The sequence below is a fragment of the Epinephelus fuscoguttatus genome, linkage group LG18 (assembly GCF_011397635.1).
Source record: "Epinephelus fuscoguttatus linkage group LG18, E.fuscoguttatus.final_Chr_v1".
Taxonomy (NCBI): Eukaryota; Metazoa; Chordata; class Actinopteri; order Perciformes; family Serranidae; genus Epinephelus; species Epinephelus fuscoguttatus.
In genome coordinates, this window is record NC_064769.1 from 29,165,896 (window position 1) to 29,178,236 (window position 12,341).

Consider the following 12,341-nt stretch of genomic DNA (forward strand, 5'->3'; position numbering starts at 1 on the left):
TGGCTTTGCAGTGAACCTCGTAAAGTTTACATATAGACCCTAAAGTTCTGTCAGCTGGAAATCGATGATGGAATTGAGAAGCTAATTTATTGGGTGTTACTGAGACTGTAATATTACAACATGGCAGAGGTACACTTGTTCTCTCTGTAGGCATCAAGTTTTAATACCAAGATATGCCCTGTGAGGTCAGACGCAATCTGTGCCACCATCGTGTGAAATCGATTTTTATGGCGTTGGCATGGCAATCTTTCCTCTCCTTTCTTTTCAGTGATTTTCCTCATCCTTTTTTTATTTTCAGAGAAAAGTGCTCAAACTCCCTGCGAGCAAAATCATGTCCTAATGTTTGCAAACACAGGCAGAGTGCAGGGATGTGAGAAATCGAGGAAAAGTTTACTAAAGCATGATTCAATTTTTTGACTTGTTATGTAAAGGAGCTGCAAGACACAATCTGAACTGGCAGTGTTTTGTCTTTGGTTTGTTTGTTTTTTTTCTCAGTGATTAAAAGTTGGAGATGGCTCAGTTGTCATCACAGTTTGAAACTTTGGTCACATGATATGTGATCTTTATTTCTGATACAAGACTTTGATGTCACTTAGTCACTTATTTGTTTAAACACTTACAGAGTGGCTTTTGGCAGTTGTCATCAGTTGTCATCTTTTGTTGTCCACTGACTGGACGCTGACCACTGAGTCGTCTTTGTGACAACTGAGCAAACTCCATCCGCTGTTTAAGACTATAGTCGTCATTTAGGGCCATTAGTTGACTAGTCGCCCGCATGTTTAGGATATTGATTTATTCATTAAATGTTTTGGGCGGGGCAACACAATGGTTTGAGTTGAAGGTGTGAGAAAGAATAGTATCAGTAACATTGTTAACACTGTGCTACATTACAGAGAAATACAAACCGTACTAATGAACCTTCATTAATATAGGCCTATATTTTATCTACAAGTGCACGTCACACACTGAGCGAGCTGCCTGTTAATGACGCTGTGGGCTAATGTGCATGTAGCTACTTCCATGTTTCAGATGATACGTCATGTTTGTAGTCGACCAATGAAGATGAGTTTACATATCACCTTGGGTTCGTCCTTCACCTTCTCAAAATCATCCCACACTTTGGATTTCCTGCCCGACATGTTATTAACTAGCCTGTGGAATAACCGCAGGTACCAGCCCTGGAAATTAACCTGACTCCTGTCTGACTGCTGAGCGTGGCCACTTCCTGTGTCTGTCCTTTCAAATTAAATCCCCACACGGTCCAGTCATTTAGGTTTTGATTTATTTTGACAAGGTGCAGCCCCTAATAGAGTTTCATGTTTGTTTGTTTTTCTTCTGCAACTAAGTGACCAATGAAATCTTGCCAACTAATGACCTTTCAAGTTGACTAATGTTTGGTGGACTATTAAGGAGCAGCCCTAGTTGAAAGCTCTCCAAAAAGTGACATCAGCATTTCTACATGTGCATTCTTGGTCTGCCCCACTCCTGTGATCATGGCTGCAACCAAGATTTGTTTTCATTATCAATTAACCCGTCAGTTTTTTTCAAATGAATCAATAGTAGTTTGGTTTTTAAAATGTCATAAAATGGTGAAAGATGTCATCCTCAAGTATCTTATTTTTCAACAACTCAAAGGTATTCAGTTTGCTGTCACAGAGTAATAGAGAAAGCAGAAAATATTCACATCTAAGAAACTTGAATCTGACAAATTTTCCCTTAAAATACTCAAAGGGATTTATTCATTTTCACATTTGTTAGTGATTAATTTAATAGTCAACAACTAATTGATTCATTGATTAATTTTTGCAGCTCTACTCAGGTGCTCTCCCCTCAGCCCTCCAGGTTAACCTACCTCACTGTGGCTTGTAGTAAACTTCAGAAGTCCTCTTTCCATGCCAATATCAACACACATCTGAAATGAAATTTACGTAGTCAATGAGAAGCTGATAAACATTATTCATCCTAAGGGAAATTTGTTGTGCAGCAGTCGCAATTTTGGTCAATGCCAGAAATGTAAACAGGATAACAGTAATTGTCATTGTCTTTGTGTTGTAGTCTTTACGCACAGTTTAATACTGCTGCATTAACTGCAATCAAACTCTGGCGTCATTGGTGTCTGCTTCTACTGTCTGGTTATATAAATTGTTTTTAGATTTTACAGTTGCTCACTCGTTTGCTTCTCAGGATTGCAGCAGACCTTTTATTAAACCACAGACTGGATCTTTTTAACCCGGCAGAGTCACTGGAGGATATTTTTAAACCTGCTTGAATCCGGCAGGGTTAGTCATCATGTTTGCTCTTTGGTTGTTGGTTCAAAGAGGTTTCAGACGAACGTGGGCCTATCGAGAATATAAAGGTACAACATGCCGAGTGGTACGGGGGTGAATATGCACTCTGTTACCTCTGTTACCAAAGTGCATGCACCCAGTCCAACAACGAGATAGTTTACAATGTCTGGATATGTGAGCGGAGGAAGTGCACATTCTTGTGAGCGTGACATCTCTAGAACGCCTTGAGGGAATCATTTCAAATTTGGCACAATTGTCCCCTTTGACTTAAAGATGAACCAGTTTGATTTTGGTCATCCTAGGTCAAAGGTCAAGCTCACTGTGACCTCATCTGTCTCATGAAAGCAATATCTCAAGAATGCCTTGAGGGAATTTCCTCAAATCCAGCACAAATGTCCGCTCGGACTCATGGGTAAAATTACTAGAATTAGGTGGTGAAAGATTGCTGTGACCTCATAAAACATGTTTTTGGCTATAACTCAAGAATTGATTGGCTAATTATGACAAAATTGCACAGAAATGTCTAATAGGATAAAATGATGAAGTTCATTCATTCCTTTCCAATGAATGAATAAATGAATGATGACACTAAGCATCCATAAAGTCAACAGTCAACTGACATCATAAGGTTCTGCAAAAACACTTTTCTTGCCTTTATTGAATGTCTTATCTCAGGAACAGAAGCGGAGACATTGATCAGATAATGGATCTAATCTTGGGTGTTCACACTGAAACTGTGCTGACTGTATGGATCTTCTGTGCTGCTGGGGGGAAGATGTGTGTAAAGCATCCATGTTTTCACAGACTTAGATGTAAACTAGAAGTGCAACTCAGCAATTCTAGTTTTCCAATTAGATCTGGCATACTTTATATGTGGTGCTAAATCAGATACATATCTGATTACTGGCCGTGCGACTGCTGTGAGTGCGGTCATATCGGAAGTCATGTGTGTTTTTCCTCAGGCGTCCATGGTTTTTCAACATCGTAAGTCACTGCACGGGCACAGATCACTCACCATACAATATCAGAGTGGTCTGTTGCATCTGCAGTGTGCTGTTTCAGTGGGTCATTTCAAACATACAGTACAGGCCAAAAGTTTGGACACACCTTCTCATTCAATGTGTTTTCTTTATTTTCATGACTATTTACATTGTAGATTCTCGCTGAAGGCATCAAAACTATGAATGAACACATGTGGAGTTATGTACTTAACAAAAAAAGGTGAAATAACTGAAAACATGTTTTATATTCTAGTTTCTTCAAAATAGCCACCCTTTGCTCTGATTACTGCTTTGCACACTCTTGGCATTCTCTCCATGAGCTTCAAGAGGTAGTCACCTGAAATGGTTTCCACTTCACAGGTGTGCCTTATCAGGGTTAATTAGTGGAATTTCTTGCTTTATCAATGGGGTTGGGACCATCAGTTGTGTTGTGCAGAAGTCAGGTTAATACACAGCCGACAGCCCTATTGGACAACTGTTAAAATTCATATTATGGCAAGAACCAATCAGCTAACTGAAGAAAAACGAGTGGCCATCATTACTTTAAGAAATGAAGGTCAGTCAGTCCGGAAAATTGCAAAAACTTTAAATGTGTCCCCAAGTGGAGTCGCAAAAACCATCAAGTGCTACAATGAAACTGGCACACATGAGGACCGACCCAGGAAAGGAAGACCAAGAGTCACCTCTGCTTCTGAGGATAAGTTCATCCGAGTCACCAGCCTCAGAAATCGCAAGTTAACAGCAGCTCAGATCAGAGACCAGATGAATGCCACACAGAGTTCTAGCAGCAGACCCATCTCTAGAACAACTGTTAAGAGGAGGCGAATCAGGCCTTCATGGTCAGATAGCTGCTAGGAAACCACTGCTAAGGAGAGGCAACAAGCAGAAGAGATTTGTTTGGGCCAAGAAACACAAGGAATGGACATTAGACCAGTGGAAATCTGTGCTTTGGTCTGATGAGTCCAAATTTGAGATCTTTGGTTCCAACCGCCGTGTCTTTGTGAGGCGCAGAAAAGGTGAACGGATGGATTCCACATGCCTGGTTCCCACTGTGAAGCATGGAGGAGGAGGTGTGATGGTGTGGGGGTGTTTTGCTGGTGACACTGTTGGGGATTTATTCAAAATTGAAGGCACACTGAACCAGCATGGCTACCACAGCATCCTGCAACGACATGCCATCCCATCCGGTTTGCGTTTAGTTGGACCATCATTTATTTTTCAACAGGACAATGACCCCAAACACACCTCCAGGCTGTGTAAAGGCTATTTGACCAAGAAGGAGAGTGATGGAGTGCTGCGGCAGATGACCTGGCCTCCACAGTCACCGGACCTGAACCCAATGGAGATGGTTTGGGGTGAGCTGGACCGCAGAGTGAAGGCAAAGGGGCCAACAAGTGCTAAACACCTCTGGGAACTCCTTCAAGACTGTTGGAAAACCATTTCAGGTGACTACCTCTTGAAGCTCATGGAGAGAATGCCAAGAGTGTGCAAAGCAGTAATCAGAGCAAAGGGTGGCTATTTTGAAGAAACTAGAATATAAAACATGTTTTCAGTTATTTCACCTTTTTTTGTTAAGTACATAACTCCACATGTGTTCATTCATAGTTTTGATGCCTTCAGTGAGAATCTACAATGTAAATAGTCATGAAAATAAAGAAAACGCATTGAATGACAAGGTGTGTCCAAACTTTTGGCCTGTGTAAATGTGAACATTCTAGGCAGAAAGATCAAACTGGGGAAAAATCAGAATTGAGCATTAAGCCCGGTAATGCCAATGTAGCTCATGTTTATCGTGTACCAAGCAGCACAGCCAGCCACTTCAGTTTGTTTTCAGGAAACCTTTGCCTAAAGTCATCGGAAGAGATATTCTAAGCCATGTTTAAAGATAAGCAAGGTGCAGTGAAGGTGTAGTGTGCTGAACAGGCTGACCCTAACAACAGCAGAGTGCATGGAGAGTGTCCCTGAAGTTAGCGCTGAGATTAATGGAGGTGCTCTTTTGCAAAACACAGACAAGAACAGACTCGTATCTATTGGAAACATTGCCTTTTTACGTTATCTCAACTTTTTCTACTCTTTGTATTATTAAATGGAAACAAGCCATAGCAGTGTGTGACATTTCCAGATGGGGCTTTATCTGATTTACTCTTTATCAATAGGATGTCGACAGTGGTCGTTTTTGTTGTCGGCCGCTGCGATAAAAGGGCCAATCAGCTTATCTAGCATTTAAGACATGCATCCAGAGAATGACCTTAGAGATGGAACGAGTCCAACAAACAAAGCATCGTTACTGGATGTCCATGACTGTAAAATGGCGGTCTTACTGTAAAAGTGTCCTCTCCCCCTGTCCTCGTGCATTGCCTTCTCGAGCAGACCTCATTAGCGGGAGACTGCAGGTGTTCCACTCCAGTTGAGTGACAACCGATTTCATTAGCTGCTTCAAGTGCCGATCTGCCCTCTGATGCGACGGCGAGAGACAGACTGACTGCTCACATGCCTCATGTGTACCCATTGGTTCATTCCACACCGCCCTTGAGTTAAGTAACCGGGACAGAGATGCTTTAGAGGAATTTTCACGGTAAGCATTGAGGTGATTAGGATTCAGGCTGGGTAGCACCAGAGTTCACCTTGGGCGTTAAACAGTTGTTGGCTCTATTCGGACCGGGACGCTGGGACAGCTACTGCTGATGGTACAAACAGACGGGCGCAGGAAAAGAGTTGAGGATGAGGTGAAGACAGACAGTGAAGGAGGAGGAGGAAGAAGACAGCGCCAGGCCTGTTTCTCCGTCCTGTTTCCGTCGCGTACAAACGCAGGCAGACACAGACCCCGGAGCTGTGACTTTGAAGTGGTGTCTTTGATTAAGGAGTTAATTAAAGAAAAGCTGCATGCTAGCGAGCAGATAACTTAGACGAGAGAAAGGAACATGCAGAGAGGAGAAAAGGAACAGATATGGAGTGGAGAAGTGATATTGGCAGCTCATCAGTTTCTGAAGTGCCACAGTGTCGTTCCTGTGATTGGCAGAGAAGCCAGCTGGCACACCGGGGACGGATATAAAAGCTGTAAAAGAAAAAAACATTAAAAACCTGCCACCCACGTGTGAACGGCGCACTTTCTGCCCTGCTGCAAGCTGTGGTGTTAGCACCACAAAGCATTAATGATAATGGATGATGGTGGGACAGAAGGAAGAGGGAAGGATGGTAATTTATACATTTGGGAGGAAAAGACTGATGGTTGGTTCAGTGTATGTGGGTGTAATTAATGTTCTTGTTCTTTTTCTGTCCGCCCTGATTGGTTTCCTGCCTTTGTCTCCTCTCTAACCCTCCTCCTGCTCCTCCGTCACCTCTGGGTCTTTGCGGTTATCTCCCGCTCTCTCTTCCTATCCATCACTTCTTCCTCCTACTCTTTCTGTTATCTCCTTCTCCTTCATCAACCACCACGTTCTTACAGTCTTCAACTCCTGCCATGCTAAACATCAGCCTTTACCAGCTTCTTCCTCCACATCAAACTCTTTTCCACCTTCTTCAATTTTGCTGCTCTGTCCGTCCAATCCGCCCTCTTTCCTCACATCTTTTGCTCTCCCTTGCTCCCTTTCTATTCCGCAATCGCTCTTCCTCTTCACTCCTAACCCTCCTCCTTTTCTTTGTGTTGTTCTCCTCACTCTTTTCTCATTTTTCACTTCTCCTTTCCACCCTCTTCCTTTTCTTCTCAATTCCTTCCTCATCCCTCTCTGAACTGTCTCCCCACCTCTCTCTTTCCCCCAAAAAGCTTACATCACAGCTGCTGACAGCTGCTCCCTGACCTGTTCTTCACCTCTTAAGATTTTCTTCCTCGTCGACCTTTTTCTCTCACTCCATCACCCGCAGTGAAACAAATTAAAATGTCTTCTCCATCTCTTGTCTTCTTCCTCTCCTTTCGTCCATTTATCTTCACCAGCCTGGGTTTTATAAAGGCGTGGCGGGCTCACAGGTGACCCTCTCCAGCCTGGTGAACCAGTCGCGGGCCATGCTGGAGGAGCAGGCGCGCCACTTGCTGACGGAGGCGGAGCGGCAGACCATGGGCTACTACGTGGAGGAGTACCGAGAAGGACACATTGGAGTGGAGCAGCTCGTCGTGGCGCTGTTCGAGCTGCTCAACACGCACGCAAAGGTGAAGGACGAGAGGGGCTTGTTTGAGAAAGGAGAGATCAAAAGAGAATCAATTTTCTTTATGCAGGACTCAGTACTCCTGTACAGTCTGTGTGTGTGTGTGATTGCTGTGAGCTTTCAATTGAAGTTTTCGGAGCCCTTCTGAGATTTATGCCCGGGCTTTTTGCCGATGCTTACAGTACTGTTTTGTTTTTCCCTTCATCCCCGGCTCTTATTTTCTCACAGTCTGCAGTAGTTCACCTTGTAAAAAAACACAATAAATCAAAGGCATTTTATTTCAGTTTTCTCAAGTACACTGCTGTATCACACACCCACAGAAAGCTTCTCCAGCTGCCTACTGCTGTTTTTAGAGCTACTTTAAAACCTGCTTGTTGGATGGGTTGTTTTTGGTTAAGTGTTTTGAACTGTACAAAGTTGCAACGGGAATTAACCTAGAATAAGAGGAGGGTTTGAGCTTGCTTTAAATGAAGTGAGGACTTTCAACTTAATCCTACCAGCACTGCACAAAACTCAATTTGATAATTTAAAGCTCCTGTGTAGGATTTAGGGGGCTATATTGGCAGAAATTTAATCTAATATGATAAGTGTATTTCATTAGTGTATAATCACCTGAAAATAAAAATCATTGTGTTTTTGTTGCCTTAGAATGAGCCATTTATATTTACATAGGGAGTGGGTTCTTGTCCATATAGTCCACCTTTTGCAACGCTATGTTTGCACAGTAGTTAAGAACAGACAAACCAAACATTTTTGCATTGGCCACTGTAGTTAGAAGGTGCTTTATTCAGTGATAATACTGGTTTAAATTATGAGGTCCATTTATTTTGGAGAGGAATAGACCTCTGCGGGTAATTCAGCTTCCTGTAAAAACCTCCTGAACAATCAACACTGAAGGAAACCTATTTGGGAGTTTACGTTTAGCATACAGGGGACTTTTCAACTGGGTGCAATCTGCAGTTATCACCCCTAGAGGCCACTAAATCCTGCACATTGCTCCTTTAAACCAAAGTTGCTGTGTGAATCACGATAATATAAAGCCATAATGAACTCCCGATTTATGACGAAAGCCGATAAAGAGGACCATCACTGCTACTCCTTCAAAGAGTCGCATTTGTAAAAAAAAATATGATTGTTAATTGCTGTTTGCAGCAATAGGTTTGATACTGAGCATGAACTGGTAATATAAACGTATCAACTCTGGGCCAATACTGATGTGTAAAGTAATAATTTGCCCAATAGTGAATGCCGATAGTTTTGTTGTTGTTGTTTATTTATCATACAATGCATCTCCTTTTGCGAATATGAATGAAAAAAATGAAAAAAGAAATCACCGATACCTCATAGCCTTCTTTTCAGTAAGATGCATGTTATCTTCACAAAGATCAGCATATCTGCCTCGTTGCAGCTCAGTCTATTGTTCTTCTCATCCAAGATGTGAGACACAGAGCTAAAAGCTGCTCACTGAAAGCAAGCGTGAAGACAACCACATGTGAGCATGGCAGCCGTTGCTCTCTTACATCATGCCAGAGTCAGATCCAGCTAATGGCTTCTCCTCTGAATCAGCAGCTGGGTATCCTGTGCTAGCTCCTGTTGTCTGAGTCCAGCTGCAAATAACTAAATAACTGATGTGACACAAGAGATAAACATCAGCCACCGCCATCGGTGAATGTCATGTTATTTGGTAAATGGCAAATGGAATTACATTTGTATGTGCCATTCTAGTCTTTCGATTACTCAAACCGCTTTTACATTACATGTCAAATACACACACATTCATACACTGGTGGCTGAGGCTGCCATACCAGGTGCCACCTGGTACTCAGTTTAACATTCACATGCGCTCACACACAGGTGGCACAGACATCAGGATCAATTTGGGATTCAGTGTCTTCGACATGCGGACTGGGAGAGCTCGGGATCGAAATGCCAATCATACTAATAGTGGACTCTACCTCCTGGGCCACAGCTGCCCCGACTGCCGATAGGTTGATGGCAGTCAATATCAGCTGGTGGCTGGTGAAATGGAGCCTCGAAAATATAATTGCACGTCTCTCTTCTTTGTAAAACACTCTTATCGTAGAAGTGTTTTTAAAGGACAACAAAAGTCATTCAGAATCATCACAAAATTCAGAGTAGAGATTTCCCTTATTTCCCCAAGGGAATGCTCTCACTTCTCTTAGTTGGTACAACACACCTTAAGTCTGTTGCATTATATCATTGCCTCCCCCTCTGTCTCTCCCCCTCTGTACGTTCCCTCTCTCAGTTCTCTCTGCTGTCAGAGGTGCGAGGCCTGGTCACCCCACAGGACCTGGAGCACTTTGACGGGCTGGTGCTGAGACGTGAGATCCAGGCTCTGAAGGCGCGACAGGGGACAGCTGGAGCGACGGCACTCCAACCAGACTCCCTGTCTATGGTGTCATACCCAGACACCTTGACCTCGTCGTCAGCCAGCTTCATGACGAACACCACCCTCAGCTCTGCACGGGTAGGCTGCGTTTATCAGTTGAATAACAATCTGGCTCCTCTTGATTTGAGGTCTGCTCCTGTGTTAGTTGAAATGGGCAGAGTTTCTTTTTCCCTTTAAGATTTTTCAGGGTTGTGGGAACATAATATGTCATCAAATCTGGATATTTTTAAACTTAATATTCCATGTGCTACTGTTTTTCTCACATGATTGAAGGTGCAGTAGCAGTTCGGTCTGGTACAAACAATTTTGATGGATGGACCTGAGTGTTTTTATTTTTCTGGTCTGCCTCGCTGTCTGTCTGGATGCGTGTGTGTGTGAGAGAGAGAGAGAGTGTGGTGTGATGTATTTCCATGGATTATAACAGATTCTGCTGTAGCAGAGATCCAGCTCTGGTGTGGACTTTGTCAGGCTGAACTGTGACACGTTTCAATGCCTTTCCTGTTGAGATTGAAAAGTCTTTCGGCTGATATTTGATAGATTGTGATTTTCTTCCACCTCACCCCCCTAAACCTTTCCTTTTGTCCCCATCCCCCCACCCCCACCCCCTCATAGGAAAGGCTGCTCTGGCTGATAGATATGATGGAGGTAGGAGTCGCTGCTGAAAGTGATGAATGCTTTCCAACACAAACCCACACTTACAGGATACACACTAAACAAGCAGATTTAAAGATCCCTGTATGTGCACCAGACACACATACAGTACATACACTCTGACTTTCACCTTGTTTTGTGGTTTTGCAGTGAATTTGTTTGCAGTGTTTTTCGTCCCTCTTGCTTTTCCTTTCTCTAACTTGATTTGGACAATAACTGTAGTGCTTTTAAAGAAAGTGATGTGTCTCTATACAGTCACAATGAGTCCTCATAGGCTAGTGCTGTGACTGTACAGAAAGTCTCTGGCTGTTTCTGCACAGATGAGATCACTGTTACAGAGAGAAAAGATTGTCTTTGAGAAAATTAAAGGTGTGACAAAGGCACAGAAGGGGTATTGTACAGTGAGTGGGACTTAACTGCAAAATAAAGCCCCGTTTCCACCGAGCAGGATGGTACGGTTCAGTTCAGTACGCTTTTTTTCTGTTGTGGATGTGGAGTTGTGGATGGTACCAGTGGAACCGTTCTGTACCATCCACATTTTGGTCCCCCCTCTGTTGGGATACCTAGCACACAGATCTGGTACTAAAAGGTGGAGCTGTGAACACTGCAGTCTGTTGATTGGTCAATAGAGGACGGTCACTCTGCTCAGAGCGTTGTGGCTGGTTTTGAGGCTCATGTAACCACTGTTCATACCGTGGAGAGTTTCATTAATAGACTGTAAAATCAAAGGATGTTTAGAAGATAACTTAATTCACCAGGCCGACTGCCAGTGACGTAGAAGTTGAAACATTAACTTATCATGTTGCTCAGTGCATGAGTTGAAGACTTGAATCAATCAGCACACCTTAAATTTCACTGTGACAACTTTGACCATCACTTTAGTTTTTATGACATACACTTTTAGTAATGAGTGGATCTTCAAGCGTTTATTTATTTTGATTTCGACCGGATTATGTGAACTGTATGCCAATCCTCACTTGCAGAAAGAAAAAAAAAGCGTCACAGAGCTTTGTTCCTGTCGGCTCCGGCAACACTAAACCCCTGAGCTTGCCTGAGAAGGACTAAATGCACAAATCAGCTAATTTTATATATCCCATGGAGAGAGACTCTCACTGCAGCTTGTTTTATTTTGTTCTGAAAATGTCGGCGTGCAGCCTCGTTCTGTGGATGATAAACAAGGTGCAGACTGATAAAGGAGGAAATACAGCGAGTGCTGGACAGAGCAGTGAGTGATAACTACCCCGTCCACATTTAAAAGTACTATTTGTGATGGAAACGCTAGGGTCTAGGTACCATGTCTGAAGGGTTACTTTTGGTTCCAAAGGTACTATACCAAAAGTGTTTGGTGGAAACGAGACTTAAACCTCAGACGTTGCCATAATAGATTTTGGCATTGTATGTTTCTACAAACCACAGATACATTACATCTGTACATTACTATTCAGTGGATAATTTGAAAACTTAACGTTTCTTGTCAACAACACTGTGGCTAATGTGTGGTTATGTTTAGGCACAAAAACCACTTGATTATGATCAGGAAAAGGTCATGTTTTGACTTACAATACCCGCTTTTGGTGGCAGAACCCCATCAGATAATGCAGCAATGTCTCTGTAAAAAACAACCGCTTTTCATGGCACTATCTGGACAGGAAACACAATGACGTCTAGTTAAAAAACAACCACTTTTCACAGTACTACCTGGGCAGGAAACACAATGACATCTAGTTAAAAAACAACCACTTTTCACGGTACTATCTGGGCAGGAAACACGGTGATGTCTCGGTAAAAAGCAACCGCTTTTCATGGCACTATCATTGGTGGAAACACAGTAATGGATTGCTAAAAAACACC

At 42.9% G+C, this 12,341-nt stretch overlaps 1 protein-coding gene across 2 annotated transcripts in view; it reads left to right on the forward strand.

The window, feature by feature from the left end:
- whrna (whirlin a) overlaps nt 1-12,341 on the forward strand; it is a 243,752-nt gene that overhangs the window by 195,462 nt on the left and 35,949 nt on the right. Inside the window, exons 6-8 of one of the 2 annotated variants that reach the window (XM_049604182.1) lie at nt 7,221-7,433; nt 9,696-9,917; nt 10,452-10,484. In XM_049604182.1, the coding sequence (XP_049460139.1) occupies nt 7,221-7,433; nt 9,696-9,917; nt 10,452-10,484 (468 nt within the window). The remainder of the gene's footprint in view (nt 1-7,220; nt 7,434-9,695; nt 9,918-10,451; nt 10,485-12,341) is intronic. The other variant, XM_049604183.1, reaches the window with a different exon arrangement.